This window comes from Trichechus manatus, unplaced genomic scaffold (genome assembly GCF_000243295.1).
Source record: "Trichechus manatus latirostris isolate Lorelei unplaced genomic scaffold, TriManLat1.0 scaffold00046, whole genome shotgun sequence".
In the NCBI taxonomy this organism is placed as follows: domain Eukaryota; kingdom Metazoa; phylum Chordata; class Mammalia; order Sirenia; family Trichechidae; genus Trichechus; species Trichechus manatus.
In genome coordinates, this window is record NW_004443982.1 from 13,452,251 (window position 1) to 13,473,466 (window position 21,216).

General features: G+C 39.7%; 1 protein-coding gene across 2 annotated transcripts; it reads right to left on the reverse strand.

Annotated features, from left to right (window-relative positions):
- Positions 1–4,050: 4,050 nt before the first annotated feature.
- DDX3X (DEAD-box helicase 3 X-linked) lies at positions 4,051–20,683 on the reverse strand. 2 transcript variants are annotated; one of them, XM_004376924.3, is made up of 17 exons: positions 20,350–20,683; positions 16,035–16,092; positions 14,625–14,672; positions 12,647–12,779; positions 11,750–11,908; positions 11,563–11,662; positions 10,966–11,101; positions 9,834–9,919; positions 9,523–9,621; positions 9,259–9,419; positions 8,730–8,874; positions 8,505–8,649; positions 8,129–8,310; positions 7,892–8,009; positions 7,434–7,587; positions 6,935–7,074; positions 4,135–6,722 (listed from the first exon to the last, which is right to left on the reverse strand). In XM_004376924.3, the coding sequence occupies exons 1-17, from the start codon at positions 20,392–20,394 to the stop codon at positions 6,643–6,645; spliced, it is 1,989 nt and encodes a 662-aa protein (XP_004376981.1). In that variant the 5' UTR covers positions 20,395–20,683; the 3' UTR covers positions 4,135–6,642. The 2 variants fall into 2 exon arrangements, with proteins under 2 accessions (XP_004376982.1, XP_004376981.1); XM_004376925.3 differs by lacking the exon at positions 14,625–14,672 and having other exon boundaries at positions 4,051–6,722; positions 20,350–20,504.
- Positions 20,684–21,216: the final 533 nt, after the last annotated feature.

Here is a 21,216-nt window from a genome sequence, read left to right on the forward strand (position 1 = left end):
GAGGGAAAGAGTAGGAAAAAAGGCTGATGAGTGGGAAGAAGATAGTATAGGGCCTGGCAGACAATTTTAAAAACCGTGAATGAATGAATAAGTTGTTCTAACAAAAGGAAGTGGCCAAAAATGAGCTGGATTAGGCATTGGGAAAAGTAACTATGAAATGTACCCATAGAGTTTGAATCCTACAAGAACATGCTCCAATTCAAATGCAGTGAAAATGTTGGGATTTGCTTCGGTTTTACTGATCAAATACCTGAGCAGTGGTGATATAAATAAAATACATAAAATGGGGGAAAAAATCTTCCTCTAGAGGCTTTATTTGGGAAGGGACATCCACTCTAGGGACTTCCACCTACATCTCACTGAGCAGCACTGGGAGACGATGCTACCCTAGCTGCAAGGGAGGCTGGGAAATCCAATATTCTTAGCCACATTGCATCCTGAACCAAACTGGGGTGATGTTAGTAAGAGAGAAGCAGAAATGGATATCTGTCACAGAAAGGGGAGAGAATGGAAGCCACAAGGCAGCTGTTTCTGTGGTCTAGGCTGAAGGCAGCATGGAAGAGAAGGGACAGCAGACATGAGCAATGTTTAGAAACAATGGTAACTGGACAGCAGAGAGATGTGGTGGAATTGAAGTTGTCAGGGTAGCTCTGAGCTTCTGATCATGGGAGAGTAATGAAAGAATTGGGGGCAGAGGGAGCAGTTTTATTTTTTGTGACAGTTGAGAAGGTTAACTATTATTTGTCCATTGGAACCATAAAATAGCACTTTAAATACCAAAACCAAAACCCATTGCCACTGAGTCAATTTTGATTCATAACGACCCTGTAGGACAGAACAGAACTGCCCCATAGGGTTTCCAAGGTTGTAAATCTTTATGGAAGCAGATTGCCACATCTTTCTCCCACGGAGTGGCTGGTGGGTTCAAACTGCCCATCTTTGGCTTAGCAGTTGAGCCACCAAGGCTCCTATAAATGGCCAATAGGCACATGAAAAGATACTCAATCATTAACCATTAGGGAAATGCAAATAAACCACAGTGAGATACCACTTCATCCCCACTGGGATGGCTATTATTGGAAAATCAGTAAACAAGTGTTGGGGAGGATGTGGAGAAATTGGAACTCTCATCTATTGTTGTAGGATTATAAAATGGTGCAGCTGCTGTGGAAAAGTTTGGTGGTCCCTCAAAAAGTTAAATATAAAATTACCATAAAACCAAACCAAACCCACTGCCATTGAGTCGATTCGACCCTGTAGGACAGAGTAGAACTGCCCCATAGGGCTTCCAAGGCTGTAAATCTTTACAGAAGCAGACTGCCACATCTTTCTCCCGCAGAGTGGCTGGTGGGTATGAACCGCCAATCTTTTGATTAGCAACCAAGCACTTACCCATTGCACCAACAGGGCTTCTACTTTAAATACATCCTTCCTTGTCACAAAAAGTTTATAGGGCAGGTGCTGATGTTGTTCCTACTTCACAGTAAAGAAAACTATGGCTTATATGTTAAGGCAATTGCTGAAGGTCACAGTAAGGTGGTATTCTCTTGCTCATGAAGAGAAAACTTTCTACTTTTATAAGTCAAAGTAGTTTCATGCTATAGCCCCTTTCATGGCAGGACGATTTCACAATAAAGGAGCACTGAGGGAACTAGGAAGGACATATCTGTGTGCCACATCCAGTGACCGGGAGAGTGGAAGCCCAGCCCCTCTGTGACCTCTCATAATCTGGGTGTGAGGTGACCAAAGAATCATCAGCCTCAGCAGCTCCTGCCACCTCCCATGGATACAGGCCCAGAGCCCTGCTGGGGTTGCACGTCCTTCCTGTTAGGGTTTCCTTGGTTCTTTATAATTTAGCTGGGAATGTCAGGGCCTCTATGAATTGAGACCTGCGTGAGGGAACAGTCATGTGAAAGACGTTTCTAGCAGAAAGGATGAGTTTGGCAGGATTATAAGGTAATATATAGCCAGCAAATAAGATAACTTAAATAAAACAGATACATGTTCACCAATATTCATTGCAGTACTATTCACAATAGCCAAGACTGAAACAACCTGAATGTCCATCAACAGATGGATGAACAAAACGTGGTACGTACACATACAATGGAATTACTTAGCCATAAAGAGAAATGAAGTTGATACATGCTACTTGTTATGGATTGAATTATGTCCACCAAAAATATACATCAACTTGGCTGGGTCATGATTCCCAGTATTGTATGATTGTGTACCATTTTGTAATCTGATGTGATTTCCTTATGTGTTGTAAACTCTATCACTATGATGTAATAAGATGGATTAGCGGCAGTTATACTGATGAGGTCTACAAAATTCGTGTCTTAAGCCAATCTCTTTTGAGATATAAAAGAGAGAAGTGAGCAGACACACATGGGAACCTCATACCACCAAGAAAGCAGTGCTGGGAGCAGAGCATGTCCTTTGGACCTGAGGTTCCTGCACAGAGAAGCTCCCAGACCAAGGGAAGACTGATACTTCACAAGGACCTTCCTCCAGAGCCAACAGAGAAAGCCTTCCCCTGGAGCTGATGCCTTGAATTTGGGCTTGTAGCCTACTAGACTGTGAGAATAAAGTTCTCTTTGTTAAAGCCATCCACCTGTGGTATTTCTGTTATAGCAGCACTAGATGACTAAGACACTACTACATGGATTAACCTTAAAAACATCATGCTGAGTGAAATGTCAGTCACAAAAGGACAATCGTGATTTCACTTACAAATTTAGAATAAGCAAGTGTATAGAGACCTAAGCTTATTAGTGGCTACCAGGGGTGGGATGGACCCCTGGTGGAACAGTGGTTAAGAGCTTGGCTGCTAACCAAAAGGTCAGCAGTTTGAATCCACCAGCCACTCCTTGGAAACCCTACAAGGCAGTTCTATTTTGTCCTATAGGGTCGCTATGAGTCGGAATTGACTGGACAGCAATGGGTAGGTAGGGATGGGATGGAGGGAGGAGCAGGGAAACTCATTGCTTAGGGGTAACTGGGCTTGTTAAGGGTGATGGAAAAACTTGGAAACGAGTAATGGTGATGAACAATGCCACCGATTTGTGTGAAAGTATTGAAATGGCCAATTGTTTTATTTACAATTAAAAACAATTATGCCAGTGGGAAAACGCTACATACTGTATGAATCCAACTATATGACATTCTGGAAAGGTGAAAGTATAGAGACAGTAAAAAGATCAGTGGTCACCAGGGATTCAGGGGAAGGAGGGAGGGATAAACTTGTGGAGCACAGGGGATTTTTAGGACTGTGTTTAACTATTCTGTGTGATACTGTAGCAGTAGATCCGTGACATTAACATTTGTCAAAATCCACAAAACTGTACAACACAAAACGTAAACCCTAAAAGTAGACTATAGTCTTTAGTTAATAATGTACCAATACTGGTTGTCAAACCTAACACAGTGAGGCAAAATGTTAATAAGAAAGTGTGCAGAGGGGAGAAGGGGCATATGGGAACTCTATACTTTTGGCTCAAATATTCTGTAAACCTAAAAATGCTCTAAAAGTCTATTAATAAAATATATATACTAAAAAAAAAAAGCTAATTCATTTGGTTCAACCTAATCTCTACCTTTGAGGTCAACATCTATGCAGTTACAGTTCTCATACCATCTTTTAATCAGTACTGGCTGCCTGCAGCAATGTGTGCCAACAAAAGATGTCAGCAAATAAAACCAAAGGTGGAGAAGGGGTGCCCATGCCATCACCCTTGACGTGTTCCAAATACATTCTTGATCCCTAAATACTTCACTTGTTGAATTACTAATAACTTACCTACTTCATTCTGTTCAATCCTTCAAGTCAAATGCTTCAAAGATTCTCACTCATATTAAGCTGCTTATAAAACCCATTGGTAATATGTACACTGATAAAAGGCCTTTAGATTTCCATCTATTACAAAAAATCTTGTTTCACTGAATTTCAAACTATTATTGTCATTTATTGGAAATATTTATGGTACCAGGGTAATTCCGTTGCTAAGAGACATCTTACAAATAGCACTGGACAGCAACCAAGAAGTTACATTTTACAATTTTTCAGGCAAAAGCACAACTTTATTTTCACCTCTAATAATAAACCACAATTGACAGCAACAAAGGAGACTGTGCAGTTCAACTTTTTATTTTAATAAAATCAGAATATGCACAGCACATGCAGTGCTAGCATCTAAACTAATACAATAAGCAATTACTAAAGCTACAGTGACTTGAAGTTCAATCTTTACATTCAGCAAGTTTAAATCCATTCTTACATGATTTTTGAAACATTAACTGAAAATACTGCTTGCTGAGAAAACCTGCTCCAATGCTATCGCCGAATGTACAAGTCACTGATTATGCCAATACAACAAAGATAACCACATGTTTGAGGATTGCAATGTGCCAGACATTCACTGAAAAAAACAAAAACAAAAACAAAAAAAAACACACAACTAAACAAAACTCACGCAACAAACATCTGAGAATCTGGACACTTCATATCAGTGTTTTGAAGTGTTTCATTAATATCTTAAGACAAGTGTATCAAAACCTTGGCATGTTTTAATTTCAAGTCGCCAATTTTGTTTTTACTAACATCAGAAAGTTATGGCTACACTGCCAATGCCGGGTCTGCTTAATTTGACTTAAGAGTTTAATATGACTTAACATTAAAAGCTCACACTACCCCGAAATATATAATTTCACGCATACGGTGACATTCAACATTCAAGTGCCAGTGTTTTTGTACTGTCTTTTGGTCAAGTTTCTTTAAACTTTCAAAGAATCACTTTTAGGCTTACAAAAATAAATATTTGTCAAAATGTTCAATAAATATTACATAAAACTAGCAGCAAAAAGTATCTAGAAATCTGTCGTGTGCAAATAGTTTTCTTCCCAACTATCATTCCCATGGTCCCAAATAAATTTTAGAATCTAGTCCCATCCCCTTCCTAGACAAGCTGCGTTCAACAATCTCCAAGAGACAAAATAAGATTGGAAGTTTAAGGACACGCACACAAGACATATATATAAAATTCTCTGAATGTGCAATAAAAGAAGTACTTTGTAAAAAGTTATGGGCAAAATGTACAAGGGCCTAAACCTAGACTAATCGAAATAGCACCATAACAAATGACCTCAATACTGTCAAGTGCACCTACTTAATAATAAAAGTTTTAGAACAAGGCACAATACACTTGAAAATCTATTGCACTTTAGGAAATTTTTGCCGTCTTCCTATGCCACTGTAAAAAGATTGAGCGTTTTGATCACCGCATTCTGGCCACAAAATTAGCACAGAATTCAAAGTGGCAGAGGCATTTTAGTGGTGGACAATGCTCATCTTTGGCCAGATTTAGCATAAACAGACTATAAATACAATGGAAACCTATGCAACTAAAACTGACTAAAACTGCACTGTATAGCAGAATTGACACCTTGTGCAGTTATGTACATATTTCCAACCTGTGTGATCTCAAAGATTTCAGTTTGTTACTCTTCTGGAGCCATTTTTACAAAGTCTATAGTAAGCCAGTTTAACATCTTCAACGCAGCTTGAACAGAGTAATGTGAATCGGCATTTAAAATAAAGCCTGCTGCATAATTCTTCCTGTTCATACCCTCTTGACCAAAAAACATCAACACTAGCATGCGTTATTAGACCAGAAATCAGCCAGGGCCCTATAATGAGGGCTGGTCATTGCTGTGGTCAGCCATTCTACCATTTCAATTTCATTTATGGCAGGCATTTAAAAAGTCTAAGTAGATGAATTCTCCTAAAAACCTATTTCAAGTTATCAGACCTTTAAACTTTCCCTGTAATAGTATGCCCACATTTGGCTAGCTCATAATTAATGATCTGCCTAAACATTGAAAGAGGAATTGCTGTATTTACTTGCATTAACTTTGAAAACAGTGCTTTGAATGTATGCATGTATTCATACATCACCTCATCATGACTGGAATGGCTTGTTTAAAGACTATCAGGTTCTAAATACCTATCCAGGATAGAGTGAGCAAATCAGAACTTTAACTTAATACAGTTTGCCACATTAGAAACTAATTCCATTAATATGCTTCAAGATGTTTGTTTTCCCCCAATCTGCAAGTATCAAAAAGCCCTAATGCAGGCTACCGCATAAGTTTTTTCCTTAAAGTATTTATGGATGAATCGATGATTCCTGTTAAGTTGTATCACACCTGTGTGCCAAGGTTTGATTTTAGCCCAAGTTCAGTAAATTTATTTTGTCAAAAACAATTGGTATCTTGAGCATTACTGAGCCAACAGGACATCAAAATAAAAAGTTGTCTAAAGTTAAAGGCACAGTACATTAACAAACAAACGATCCTCAGTCACAAAATTATAAATGCAGTTTGGGATGGGGGTAGGTGGGAGGGGAGTTAATCCAAACTACAGCAATGAAGTCTTTAAACCACCTTCCGAACAGGGCTGCTGATTGTTCCTTTCATTTCTTCGTGTGACCTTGAGCTCCCTTAAAAAAAAAAATTTTCAGTGGAGAATCACAGCTGGTAATGTACTGCGAGTTCTTGAAGCTACACAAGGTATAGTCTGGCTAAGTTACATGTGGTTTCCATATTAGCTTGTTTGGCAGGGTGACCTGCTGCAAAGCAGGTTCAGTTACCCCACCAGTCAACCCCTTGGGAGTTATAATTTCCTCCATATCCATCACTGTTGTAAAAGCCTCCATAGCCACCTAATGAAAGATATAAAAAAAAAAAAAAATTAGTTAAATCATCCATTCTTAAATACAATCCCTCCCGTAAGTACTTTGATATAAAGTAACCTATAGTGCTGAACTTCCGCAATGTTTTTAATTATGCTTTGAAAAAGATGGTGTTAAAAAAAAAAGTAAAAAGCCCTTCCCAAAGATGTAACATTAAAAAAAAAAAAAAAAATCAACATTACCTCCACCAAATCCTCTGCTGCCTCCGTGACCGCCTCCACCACTACGGCTGCTGCCCGCACGACTGCTACTAAAGCCAGAACTGCTGGCACCGCTACTTTGTCGGTAGTCTCTGGCACCAAATCCTCCACTGAATCTACTACTACAAGAAAAAAAAAAAAAAAAATGTTGGCTCATGAAGATAAAATTCCACCAAGTAACCCAATACTTGTTAAAACATCCCAATTACCAACTTCTGATTTTTCAATTCAAACAATTCCCCATATGGCCATATTTCCCTAATAGTCATTTCAAAGGCTATGGTGCAATAAAGGGTTGACACTAACTTGGTGTCACTCTTTCTAATAATATCCTTTTACTTAAAGGATCTTGGCAGCCTAAGAAAACTGAGGTTTTTAAATTAAATATTTGAAAAGTTAACCCTACACATAACTACTTTCAAAGAGCAAACAACACAAAGTTTAAGTGAACCCCCACTCCCTCATTACACAGAATCTGTACCTCTTAGAACGTCCACGACTGCTCCCCTTGTAGTGGTGTTCATAAGCCATGCTTTCTAACCAAGATGGCACTTCTTGTTTAGCTTCAACAAGAAGATCCAACAAATCCTTGGTAATATTTACGTTCCTCTCGTTAAAGAATGAAGTGGCGAGGCCTTAAAAAAAAAAAAAAAAAAAAGTACATAAAGCCAAGGTCTTCCATAAAGCAGCTTAGTGTTCTTACTGTCCTATGTGGACTATTAAGCAGAATACTAAAAAATGAAACTACAACTTGCTATTTACAAACTCAAAGTGCTCTGAATAAAACCTGACCTTTTCAGTCACTTCTATTGCTACCATATTTCAGTTGCACTCCTTAGAAATAGAGATCCTAATATTTAAGATCATGTGAAGTTCTTTGCTGCATGCCCTCCAAAGGAAAACGGAAACAACTAGACCATCAAGTAACCAAACACCTACCAAGGTTTCCGACTCGTCCTGTACGGCCAATGCGATGTACATATTCTTCAATATCGCTTGGCAAGTCAAAATTGATAACATGTTTCACATTTGAAATGTCCAGTCCTCTTGCAGCCACCTGGAAAATAACTTTTGTTACACATGGCCCATTTAAAAGAACACAAACATCTGAACACGCTGAATTTATATATATATATATATATATACACACACACATATATATACACAAATACATACTGCTGTTGCCACTAGAATCGGGCTTTTTCCTGAGCGGAACTGGTGAAGTGCCTCTTCTCTATCTCTCTGAGATCGGTCTCCATGGATACTGGTACAAGCATACCCTTCATGGTATAGGAAATCCTCTAGAGAATCTGCCCCCTTCTTAGTCTCCACAAACACCAAGGTCAATGAATCCTTGCCTGAATGGAAAAAGTCACAAGGTTCTGGTCACTAATAGTGGCTTACCTCTCTTTGCACTTAAACATGCAAATAGAGGCAATTAAAATAGACTATTTTAACAAAACGCTTTAAATCAGAAAAGCAAAAAAGGTGATCCAAACGGTTCTCATTATCTAAGCCACCAGAGTAACACTAAAATGACTTATAATTTTACCTGTTGCATTTAGAAGGTCAAGCAGAAATGACCGTTTGTCTGGCTCTTCGACCCAAACTACTTTCTGTGTGATGTTCTCAGAGGTAGAGCCAACTCTTCCTACAGCCAAAAAGATGTATTCTTCCAAGAAATCACGAGCAAGCATCTGAAAGAAAGAAAAAATCATTATCCACTGAAATAAATTCCTGAATAAATAAAACTTGTATCATATACAGGTAAAACTACCTGTATTTCCTTCGGGAAAGTAGCACTAAACATCATGGTGTGGCGAACTCCCTTTGGTGGCATAGTATCTTGTTCAACTATTCGACGTATCTGAGGTTCAAACCCCATATCCAACATCCTATCAGCTTCATCCAACACCAAGTATCTATCATGAAAAACAAAACTTAATTTAGAATTTGAAGAGAAATCAAACAATAATTTGAGTAAAAGTGATTACACTTATATGTTCATTCAGGTAGTTAACTTCCTTGCCTCATAATTTGACACACATAGTGCAGGACTCTTGCCAGTAGATAAACTGTCCCAGATCACACAGCCAAATTAGCTCTTTCTTCTTGGCGGTCAGTCTAGTCATTCTCAGCCTATATTAAAATTTCACTGATTTTTCAACATTAAAATTACAAACTTTTTGTAAAAAGTTACACGACTAATCACTTATTTTAAAATTTAGACAATGCTAATACCACAAAACCAAAGGCAAATAATATTAATAAAATGTTGCACCCTATACATTTAAAAATTAACATACTTGCAGAAGTCCAATCCAATCTTTCCTCTTTCCATCATATCCACTAGACGTCCTGGAGTGGCTACTAACAAGTGGCATCCACGTTCTAAGTCTCGAATCTGCTGACCAATATCAGCACCTCCATAAACCACGCAAGGACGAACTCTAGATCGGTATGAAAACTATGAGAAAAAAGTTTTATCAGCTTCAAGGCCAAGATTTTTACATGGTCATAAAACATTAGAATCAGTGGGAAAGCCAATAATCACTGAAATGCATACTTACTTTCCTGGCTTCCTCATAGATCTGAACTGCCAGTTCTCTCGTTGGTGCTAACACCAAGGAGATGGGGTATTGTTTGCGGCGTCCATACCTTCCATTTTCCTAAGAAATAATTCATAAGTTAAATTCTAATATCCTCCCTTTTTAAAAACGTTCATCACAACATAATTTCCTTTTGTAATTGAAGATTACACTTGAAAACTGTTTTTTATTAAACAGATTGGAATAAACCTTAGTGTCAGTTAGAAAGCTCTCAAAGCTACCTACAATTACAAGTTCTATAATAACTTCCCATTTTATAAAGATATATTTACCTTCATGGCCCTCAAAGCCTCGCCTGGACCATCTGAATAAATTTGACTCAAGATGGGCAAGAGAAATGCTGCAGTTTTTCCAGACCCTGTTAAGAAAAGGCATGTTCATTCAACCACAGAAAAAGACCCTGCTTATTACTTTGGAATAAATATTGATAATTAGCAGTGTTTTTTAACTGTCCCATCACTGCCAGTTAATTTGTAATTTTCCTTTATGTCCAAATATTTTCCAAAAATTAACAGCTAACCTAAAAATGTCAAGAATGACTTCTCTGTCCTCCATCTATAGCAGGGGTCAACAAACTAAGGCCCAGTCCGCCACTTACTTTTGTAAATAAAGTTGTATTGGAATACAGCCATGCCCGTTAATTTATATACTACCTATGGCCACTTTCACGCTGCAACATCAGAGACAGAGACTATATTTACTGTTTGGTCCTTTACAGAAAAAGTACCGACTCCTGATCATTTTTGTTTGTAGAGATAGCTGTAAGAACTTTGCCTCAAAAATAGCATCAATTTCAATTCTTAACATTCTTATAGCTACTGTGAATTTATAGTATATAAAGGATGAGATTCTCACCCTTTCTTAGGGAAGTAAAGATATCAAATGATTTGAGTTCTATGTATTTTTTAAAAGGGGAGAACTCTGCCACCCTCTTTCAAACTGGCCAAACTCATTAGATATAGTAAAACTTGTACCCAATTCAAAGCGTATAACTATCCCCATTCCCAAAAGACAGGTGCTACTTTACCCAGCAAAGCATCTTTCCCTTAGTCACATTCCTACGGATCACAGGCTATTCCCAAATCTTAGCCTTATTATTCTAGACATGTTATACTTTCCCACCACTGCAATCACAATCTTCCCCCGTTGCAGCAACATCAGGCTGATGACTTTCTATAGGTTTCCCTAAGATACCCTAATAAAAACCTAAGCGGCAACAGAGGATCCAAAGGTCTAAGGAAAAAGAGATGGCATCCAGCTACTCCTTACCTTTATCAGTCAGGCTAAATATAGGACTCAAACTTCTCCATAAAACCTAGATATATATATTCTTTTTTGTACATGTTTTAGAACAAGCCCAATTAAGATCATGTAACAATTTTTACTCTTATCAGATGAGCTTACCTGTTTGGGCGCAAGCCATCAAGTCTCTTTTTTCCTTGATGATAGGAATAGCATGCTTCTGCACTGGAGTCGGGCGACTATAACGAGTAAGCTCAATGTTTCCCATAATAATTTCTCCCATTTCAACATCACTGAACTGTCAAGAAATTCAACCGGGTTTAAATAGCTAGAAATGCTACCTGGTGCCATTTCTGTTTTACCCTAATACAATAATGGAAATAACTAACCAACAACCCATTTGTAATTCAGTTTACAGTTGCTCTGATTTGAAATAAAAATAGTCATACATTTTGAGAAAATCCAACCCCCAGGTTTAATCTGCAGCGGTAAATTTTTGGGTTCTTCCTACGTTTGACCCATTTTCTATTTCAGGTAGTGAGTTAGTAACAATGGTGACACTGAACTCAATCTCTTCCCACAAACCAACAATGTGTTTTTTGTTGGTGGTGGTTTTTAAAAGGTAACTTTAAAGAATTGTTAAAACAAAAAAATGCTGACATGGTCTACAGATGTCTTTAGGAAGTCCACCTCATTTTGATGAACTAAAAACATTTATACATTCCTCAGTGTCTTAAAAGATCAAGTAAAAATACTTACACTTTCAATATGTGGAGGACAGTTATTGCCTGTTGCTTCAACTGGAATGTCATCATATTTCTCAAAGTTAATCCCAGTATTGCCTCCAGAAAAGAGTTCCCTAAAAACAAAAGATTGGTAAAGTTTATTTGTTGTTATACTAAGCAATAAAGCTTTGTCACAATTCACATACATTTCAAAAACTTACTGCTCCAAGCGTTCACTTGGTGGAAGTGGTTTTGACCAATCATCTTCGTCTGACTTGTCACACCAGCGACTGTTTCCACCACGTTCAAATTTGCTAAAGCCACTTCTGTCACCACGACTGCCAATGCCATCATAGTCACTCCGTCCGCGATCATCAAACCTGAACAGCACAAGCAATTAATCAGAATCTTATCATTTAACCATTATCAGATTTCTACCACTACTCTAAAACTGCACCAGGAGATCAGCTAATTACTCATCATGGCTAACTTCAAGGATGTCAACAATCCAATTCTGGTTTATTCTTACTTGACAAATAAAAATAAGCCCCCTTGAATCAAATGTATTTAGTGATAGGGAAAAGAAGAAAATAACACACCAAATACCGATTGTCCCAGTTACACTAGGATGTCATTTAAAGGACAGTTCACTTGCGTGATAGACTTTGGATAAAAGGCAGACAATAATCCTTACTTTAATTTAGATGTATTTAGTTAGAGTTTTAGGCCTGTTTGTGAAAAATCAGGACACAGAACTAACCACAACTACTAGACGCATGACATGAGGTCAGTTCACCACACTTGTGTAATCAAAAATACGAGGTGTTTAACTGATTTCATTATGCCAGACAGCATATTCATATTTTTATCTTATTTCTGGGGAACAAGATCAATTTAGTAAAGACCTCTTACAGCTAAGAAAATACAATGATTAAGCACACATTTTGCTTAACAACCAAACGGGTGATCTATTAAGGGGGAAAAAATAAATCATGCTTAAGGGTCAATAAAAGTACAAGAATGAGGACTTATCAAATTAAAAGACCAATTTCTAAACTGCTATTGTACACACGTAAGGTGAGAAGACAAAAAAACAAACAAACAAAAAACACACTTACCTTCCCCTTGATCCACTTCCACGATCACTGAAGAAACTAGACTTCCCTCTTGAATCATTGCGAGACCCAAAACTGCTGTATGCATCCTTATCTTTACTAGAACTCCACCCTGAACTGTCTTTATCGTAGAATCCTTCAACAAAAAAAAAAGCACAAATCCATTTTAATCTATTAATTAGAAATTGACAATGCCTTTATCTTGTATCTGTAAGATCAAGGGCCAATGGAAGTATTCCTCTATCATGGCACTAGAAGGAAACCAAGATTTGGAGCTGGTTTACATCAGCATATAAATTTTTTAAAATCTGTAATTCTCCCCACTAGAAAGTACTGTACATTAAACCAAGTAATCTACCAGAAGAATGTTCTGAATGAATACCAGGTTGAGGGCACTGTTCTATGAGCGTTCACAATTTAATTTTCATTAATTTTACAGATGTGAATGACTTTATTAGAAGACAGCATTGTTTCAATGTTTCTTAGAGATGGTATTCATTCAGAACATTCTTACGAGTGTCGGCTGGCTTGGTTTAATAACAGTATTTTTCAGTTTCAATAGTAAAAACTACAAAAATGGTACTTTGTACACATGAAATACATACTACTGAGCAACAATACTATTTCAGTGGTCCACCTACTTACTATAACCTTGATGAGAATAAGGTATACCTGGAAAAAAGGAAAAACCCTCATCCCTATATACTCTTGGTATGGACAACTTCCTAGGGTACAGCTATAAATATCCAGGTAAGAGGGGATGACAAGGGTAAAAATTAGCCCAACATCAGGTTTAAAGGGTTTAACTAGATTTGGTGACACCTTATTAAGTATTCAGAGATCGTTTACAAGATAATGAAGTTACTTTCCTTCTGCTTTATGCCTCCCTCTACCACTGTCAGCCAAGTTACCAATAATAGCCTTTGCTAGCAATAAAGAGTTGAGTTAGATTTCTAAGATCTCTTCCACCTCTAAGAACTCTATAATACTGCCTCTCCCTTTGATTCCTGTCACTGCTAAGGGGAAAAAGCACAAAACAAACATGGGAGTCAATACCAGCTAATACACTCTAAGGAATACTGAAAACACTCATAATGATAAAGACAAACTGTAGTAACTTGAACTAAAAAGAATATGATCAAGTGCGTGATTTTCTGGTAGAAAACAATACACATTTTATATCCATGTATTGCCAGAGGCAGTGAAGCAAATACACACAACACAGAGGAACCACAGAGCAAACCACGAGCTCCTGTACATGCTCTATCCCCTTCTAATTCTCCCTTCTTTACCCAGTACCTTCCCCCCTTTCGATCTTTAGTTTTTCTGACCTCCCTGTCTCCTCCAAAATTCAGATGACCTATTTTAGTGAATATACAGTACCCAAACAGTTGTACCATAATATGAAACATCTACTGATTCCTAATTATCTATCACACACTACAAACTTAATGGGAAAAGACACCAGGTTCTGTAATATGTTTTAGACCAAACACAACCTTTAAAATGTAGACCAGAGACTCAACTCCAACTTACTGAAGAGTGTGTCCAAAACTATAACTTCTGTATCTGTTAACTATTCTACAATAATACCCATCTTCATTTTGGCAGCTTTGCAAGATAGAAATAAGTAGGTTGTTTTCACCATGTAGTTTGTTTTACATAGTAGGGCATCAACTCACCTTTTTCGAATTGAAACTATGCTGTGAATGACCACACAGACTAAACACAAGACTAGCGAAATTGTACAAAACCATGCCCTTTGCCACTTAAGAGTTTGCTATAGAAAACGCAGAATATCCCTCTATGTGAGGTTAATGAATTTTTCCAAAGAAGTCGTAGTATTTGAACCAGTCCTGACAGAAGCAGAGGGAAGCACAAATGTTTACAGACCTTCACAAGTTGCCTCACTTTCCCTAGGCTTTGACTAACTTCTAAATGCAGCAAGAACTAGATCTTTGAAGCTTCTGTAAGAACTTACCTTTAGTAGCTTCTCTGTTCCTTAAGTGAGGAGGAATATAACGCCCTTCTAAAAGAAAAAAAATAAAAGCCAAAAACTTCCAAGTTAAAATTTCTCATCAAAATTTCTATTAAACGTTCCTGGAAAATATCTTTTAATCTCTAGCATTCCAATCTGACTACTTACACCTGGAAACTGAAAGAAAAAACCAATGCATCTACTTTAACTTTAAATGGGTTATTGCTTTATAAAGAGAACTTTTAACTAGCCACTAGTGGTTACTTAACACATTTTTAAAAATAAGGCCTGCTATGATTCCAGAGAATTGACATAATGAATCGTGTAATTTAGCTATTAAGAAGCTTTTTTCATTTCTAGTTTGCTAAGTTAAAAAACATACAAAACAGATGCTGGGAGGGGAAAAGGTTTAAAGGAGCTGGGAGTTTTAATTTGGGGCTTGCTAAGTTTAAGGAAAGTAAGTCAACTATTCTGTACTCAAGCAAAAATTCAGCTTATACTATGGATGAGAAGTAAAAGCAAACAATGTATATCCACCAAGTAAAGTCAAGTCAACTTGCTATATTACTAGTAAATCTGTAATGTAACTCTTTTTCACTTCTGGATTGAATAAATAATTTTAAAGATCTCTATTACAACGATCAATTCCAGAGATTCTTAGCACGGCAAATAAGGTGAAATTTAAAACAAATAAACCAAGTAACTTTGTGCCCTGTTGAGGTCCTTCTTGCCTAAAATTGAGGACATGTCCTTTTACTATATAACACACAGTGCTTGAAGAGATCATGCTTTCCAACCCTACAGTCTGTACCCACTGTTGTCTAGTTAACAGGTGGGAAGACACTGGAGTAGTTGAAGCAGAGGTCTGTTGCCAAATAGCTCCTCTATCCAATACTAACCTTTAACAAGTACCCTCCTCCAAAAAAAAAAAAAAAAAAAAAAGAGAGAAAACTATTATACCTTTTATCCAAAGAACTACATACTTAAAATTTAAAATCTTAACTCCCACCTCAAGATTCAATATAGTCTGAATTATTTAGTAAGTTTCATGTTCTTCATGGAAAAAGGGTAGCTGTAACCTATGAAAGTGCATGTTCCATTTATTAGGTTTAAGAGTTCTGATTAATGCACTCTAACAGGAACAGACACAACCCCACCACCCAGGATTCAAATTTGACATAATCATACAATATAAGATTCCTTTTAATGGTTAACTGTTTTAACTCAAGAGAACCAACTAGTCCCTTTTATTACCAGAAAGGCCACAATGCTTTAGATTGATCACTACTACTAGTTTACATAATTCTTTACACAGTAAAATTTGGACAGGAAATTCCTAAATTTTAAATAAATCCAATGAAATATTAAAATATTTAATAAAGATTCAGTAAATCCATAAAATATTTTACTTACTGCTGGCTGTACTTCCTCCACTCTGATTGTCTGAAGAGTTCAGGTCTAGGCCAGCAAACTAGGAGAAGAAAGTTAGATAGTTAACAATTCATGTGCTGATATATTACACTGAGGAAAACTAGTCCTACCCTCTAGCATTTACTAGCACTGTATTCACAAATAGTTGCCTCTGTCTGCCTAAGTGAGACTCTTAAACAGAATATAACTAAGAATGCTTTGAAGTACTACTATATACACTGCAGAAAGCAGCACACACACCAAGATGTTGGTGCTATCCAGTAGAAAACGGGTCCAAATTTAACTCATTCATTCAAAATACATTTTTCCTGTAACATTCTCCATAATAAAAGCTCCTAATCACCAAACAAGGAGCCCTGGTGGCACAGTGGTTAAGCACTTGACTGCTAACCCAAAAGTGGGTGGTTTGAATCCACCAGCAGCTCCAGGGGAGAAAAATATGGCAGTCAGCTTCCATAGATTATAGTCTTGAAAACCCTATGGGGCAGTTCTACTGTCTTAGAGTCACTATGAGTTGGAATTGGCTTGATGGCAACGGGTTTGGTTTTTTGGTAATCACCAAACAAGAAGTACCCTGGGTGGTGCAAACAGTAACCGAAAGATCATAGCCTTGAAAACCCTACGGAGCAGTTCTTTGTACACATGGGGTCACCATGAGTTGGACTGACTCGACACAATTACGACAATCACCAAACAAACTTCTAGTTACACCGAGTCTCAAGAAATAAAATTACCTTAAAATCTCAAATACAAAGGATTCCTTTGTTTTTGATCTACCATCTTTCTACTTGGAATTATTTCAAACCTAAAAGGCACATCTGAAAACTGTTAGAACTAATTTTGAATGGTCTATTCCTTAACTCCTAAATACTGCCCAAAACAAAAAACTCATTGCTGTCAAGTCGATTCCGACTCATAGCGACCCAGTAGAACTGCTCCACAGGGTTTCCAAGAAGGGACTAGTGATTCCAACTGCCGACCGTGGTTAGCAACCAAGTTGTTTACCACTGCGCCACCAGGGTTCCAAATATTGTCCAAGTATTTTTTAATTAGTAGCACTCTTTAGCACTTTACATACAACTATTATCATTCAATTCTTTCAACCCCGTGAAGTAGATACTATTTATTTTCTCCCATTTTAAAAGTAAGTTCAAAGACGATTTTAGTCAGAGAGCTACTAAAAGCCACAATGCTCTTAAAGAATAAGATAACATATTCTATTGCCTTCGATCTCCACTTCTACCTATTCCCTTACACTAGCAGCTCAAAACCTCAACATGCTACAAAATGGTAACCGCTCATCATCAGTTTTTGTAATGACTAACCAGAAACTACTTACAAGGAAGAAAAAAATATATACACATCTACATGTATATATGGACTCCTGGTGGCACAGTGGTTCAGAGCTCAGCTGCTAACCAAAAGGTCAGCAGTTCAAAATCTACCAGCCACTCCTTGGAAACCCTATGGGGCAGTTCTACTCTGCCCTATAGGGCCCGTTATGAGTCAGAAACAACTCAACAGCATTGGGTTTCGGGTATACATATATAGCAAAGTAAGTATTTCGTTTAAGGAAAAAAAAGGCCACAAAAGACCACAGAATACTGTTGCCACCTGTTTGTGAAGGAGAAATACTTTCCCATAAACATGTTTCTGCGTCTTGTGTTAAATGCTCAAAATGATGCTACCAAATTGCAAGCATCAATGGAGACACTGAAAATTAGAAGCAGATGCTGTGCCTTAAAAAAAAAAAAAAAAAAAAGATAGGTACAGTATGACTTTGGGAATCTGGTTTCCAGAATTTCCACTAGCAAGCATTCTGCCATATTTTCTTCTCCCAGCACTAGTAACGCCAGCAACAGACTGATACTTTAAAGCATAATAGGAATAAAAACTTACTTTTTGTACTTGCTACAAAATGCCCCAGTACAAGTTTTGTTATTAATTTTACATTGTAGCAACATGAATTGCGAAGCAATTTTAAACACTACACTGTTAGCAATGCTCTAGTACAAGTTGTTATTAATTTTACATTGTGTCAACATGAATTGTGAAACAACTTTAAACACTAAACTGCTACGATTATTACATTATTGCCATCTTCTGTTGTGCCACTTAATTCTAATGAGTCTAAATGGTAATTTTTCGAGTTAAACCCATTACAAACTTAAGAAAGGCTCATTTCTGCCTTGTTTGTTAGGTGCCATCGAGTTGGTTCCCATTCATTGCAACCCTATGTAAAACAGAACGAGAAACACTGCCCGGTCCTGCGCCTAGAATCTTAAAAAAAAGGTCACCATCTACATGGATAATGTTGAAAATGATGATACCCTGTGCGTTCTTCATAGCAGACTGTCTATGTCTATGCACCATTCTACAACCAGCAATTTTAAAAAATTAATATGATCGACTCATTGATGAAAAATGACAACGTTAAAATCTAGGGTCAGTCAATTCCCTCTCTTCTAATCACACTAGGCAAAAGTCACGAAAACACCCGTTTATTTAAAGGCTCCAAACGACTCACTGAAAAGCTTCTCTGAAGCCTGGTGCCACTGCTGTAGAAGGATGGCGACTTCTGCCACCGAAAGGCAAGCCTATAACCTCTACCGGATCGTTCTCCTCTCCCCTGCCCCCAAACCCTTAAAAGGAAAGATTCCGGTTAAGAATACAGACCCGTGGCCTCTAATCTACTTCAAAATTTTACTCCACGGGCAGCAACAAGTCAACAACAAAACTGTTTTATTACCCACCCCCCACCCCCAACCACATTCCTAATCATAGGGTCGCTATGAGTCGAGAATAGACTCCACAGCACCGACTTTGGTTTTTTTGGTCTAAGCCACATTCCAAGGAGCCCTGGTGCCTCAGTAGTTACGCGCCCGGCTGCTAAACGAAAGGTCGGCGGTTCCAACCCACCAGCCGCCGCGGAACAAAGATGTGGCAGTCTGCTTCCATAAAGATTACGGCCTTGGAAACCCCATGGGGGCAGTTAATACTCTGTCCTATAGGGTCGCTGGAAACCCTGGTGGCGTAGTGGTTAAGAGTTCGGATGCTAACCAAAAGGCCGGCAGTTCGAATCCACCAGGCGCTCCTTGGAAACCCTATGGGGCAGAGTTCTACTCTGTCCTGTAGGATCGTTATGAGTCAGAATCTACTTGACGGCAACGGGTTTTGGTTTTATAGGGTCGGTATGAATTGGAATCGACGGCAACGGGTTTGGTTTTTGGTTTTAAGCCACATTCCGGGAGTTTTTCCTCTGGCCGATCCCTAGATCAAACGTCAGTAACATTAAGAACATTCATACAGTCCACGGTACCGCCCAAAACAACGCGCAGCCTTCCGCTAAACAGCCATACAGTGACTATTTACAGCAAGTAAGGAAGAAAAGAGTCATGCTGGATCCCTAACCTCCTGGATGTCTCCCCGCCGGCGTTCAACCTCTATCTCTAGAGCCCAGCGCCACCGCGCACGCAGCGGCCCATTACTCTCTCCCTTCCCCCACCCCTCCTCCCTGAATCTTCTGCGTCACAAAACTTTCCATTCCGGAAACGCCAGCCTCCCTGGCCGCGGCGCCAGGCCTGCGACGGCCCTGCGGAAACGGGGCAGGAGCGAAAGGGGCAGTGGAAAGAAGCCCTGGAAGCACAAGATGCCCATTCCATCCTCCTTTCTAGCCCCTCGCCGGCCCGGGGCCCGTTGCCCCGATCTCTCCCGCTAGTGGGCCGCAGCGCCACCCAGCCACCCATCACCACACAAAGGAGGCCGCCGCCATTACCCCCAAACGAAGGCCACCCCCCCGTGCTGCCCCCTCCCACATTCCGGGGCCGCGGTCCCCCTCCTATTCACACGCACAAACACCAACGCAGCCGGGTCTCCGGAACAGCGAGGACCAAAACCCTCGAGACAAAAAAGATCCCCTTTCGCGCTCCGTCGCTCACTTTCCCCCTCCCCCCCACGGGTCACTAATCAGTCGGGGTTCGCGCTTGCGCGACTCCGCGAGCGCGCGCACCCCCTCCCCCTCCGCCAGCCTGCGCACGCACACACAAAAGCCGCCATTGTGCTCAGCCCGGGGACAATACCACGGGCCAAACGGGAGTCGGGCCCAAGCAACAACCCCAAGCAGCATTCCTGCCGCGCCTCCCCGTCTCCCCATAGCCCCGGGGCATTGATGCACGCAAACCCGAGGTATCCAAGAAATGGGAACTAAGAGTGCCAGTTAACGCTGCGCCACAACCAGAATAGGTTAGGTTAGGGGAGGGATTCATGCATTAACTCCGGTAGGCTCATTCCAGCTCACCTGCTGGTCCAGCCCGAGCGCATTTTCCACCGCCACATGACTCATCCCTGAAGAGTACCGAGAACTCGGAGTCTTCCACTGCTGATCGAGTATGTTTCAATCTCCGCGAAAGCCCTCTCACGGGAGAACTGCAGCTCTAGAGCGCACAGCGCGGCCACGGATCTAATATACCCACTCGAAAGATTGTTACGTCATCACGTAAGACGTGTGCCCTCCTCCCTACCGCTACGACTTCTGCCTGGCTACTGTGCACTCGCTTCGTCATACCCTCGCGGGATTTCCTAGTGAGTTCCATCCCCCTTGTCGCGTTACCTTAGAGCTCAAAGCGCCAAATGCTGTTGTAGTTCCTCAGAGCTTCACTTCCCCGGCTTTCCGCTAATATCCTACTTTATGGTTTGAAAGTCTCGAGATGTCGCGAGAATTCGTCGTCCCCGCTTTCCACCAGTGGAGAGGCCTTAACGTCTAGGTTTCTGATTTTCCTAGTTCTCCCCACACCTCCAGTTTCCCCTTCTCCTTTCTTTTTAGCACTTGCCCTCTCTCGTCTCTCTCTCTCTCCCTGTCCCCTGACTAGGAGATATTGTGAGATTTCTCCTTTCTTTTCAGTCCTCGCTGTGTCGCGCGTACTCTCCCCGAAATTGGAGTTAAGCAAAAAGAGGCCCGAAACCGAGAAGACGGCATGTCACATGACCCCAGGTGTCGAACGCGGTGGCCATTTTGTAGAGTAGGGAACCGTGGCTTACAAGCATTGCTCGGAACTGGAGGGAGGGGGAGGAAAGAAGGGGAAGAGGAGGAGGTGCAGGACGGGAGGGTGACCGGGGCGGGGGTGGAGGGAAGTGAAAGAGAGTTGGCGGTGCGCGCGGTTGCCTA

Bases quoted from the DNA above. Each gene is read 5' to 3' on its own strand.
- DDX3X (XM_004376924.3), bottom strand. From the start codon at position 20,394: ATGAGTCATGTGGCGGTGGAAAATGCGCTCGGGCTGGACCAGCAG. The intron at 14,673-16,034 runs GTAAGTAAAATA...TTTTTCTTTTAG, and splicing joins TGGAGGAAGTACAGCCAGCA to AAGGGCGTTATATTCCTCCT. The intron at 11,102-11,562 runs GTAAGTATTTTT...ATTTCTTGACAG, and splicing joins GTCCTCCACATATTGAAAGT to TTCAGTGATGTTGAAATGGG.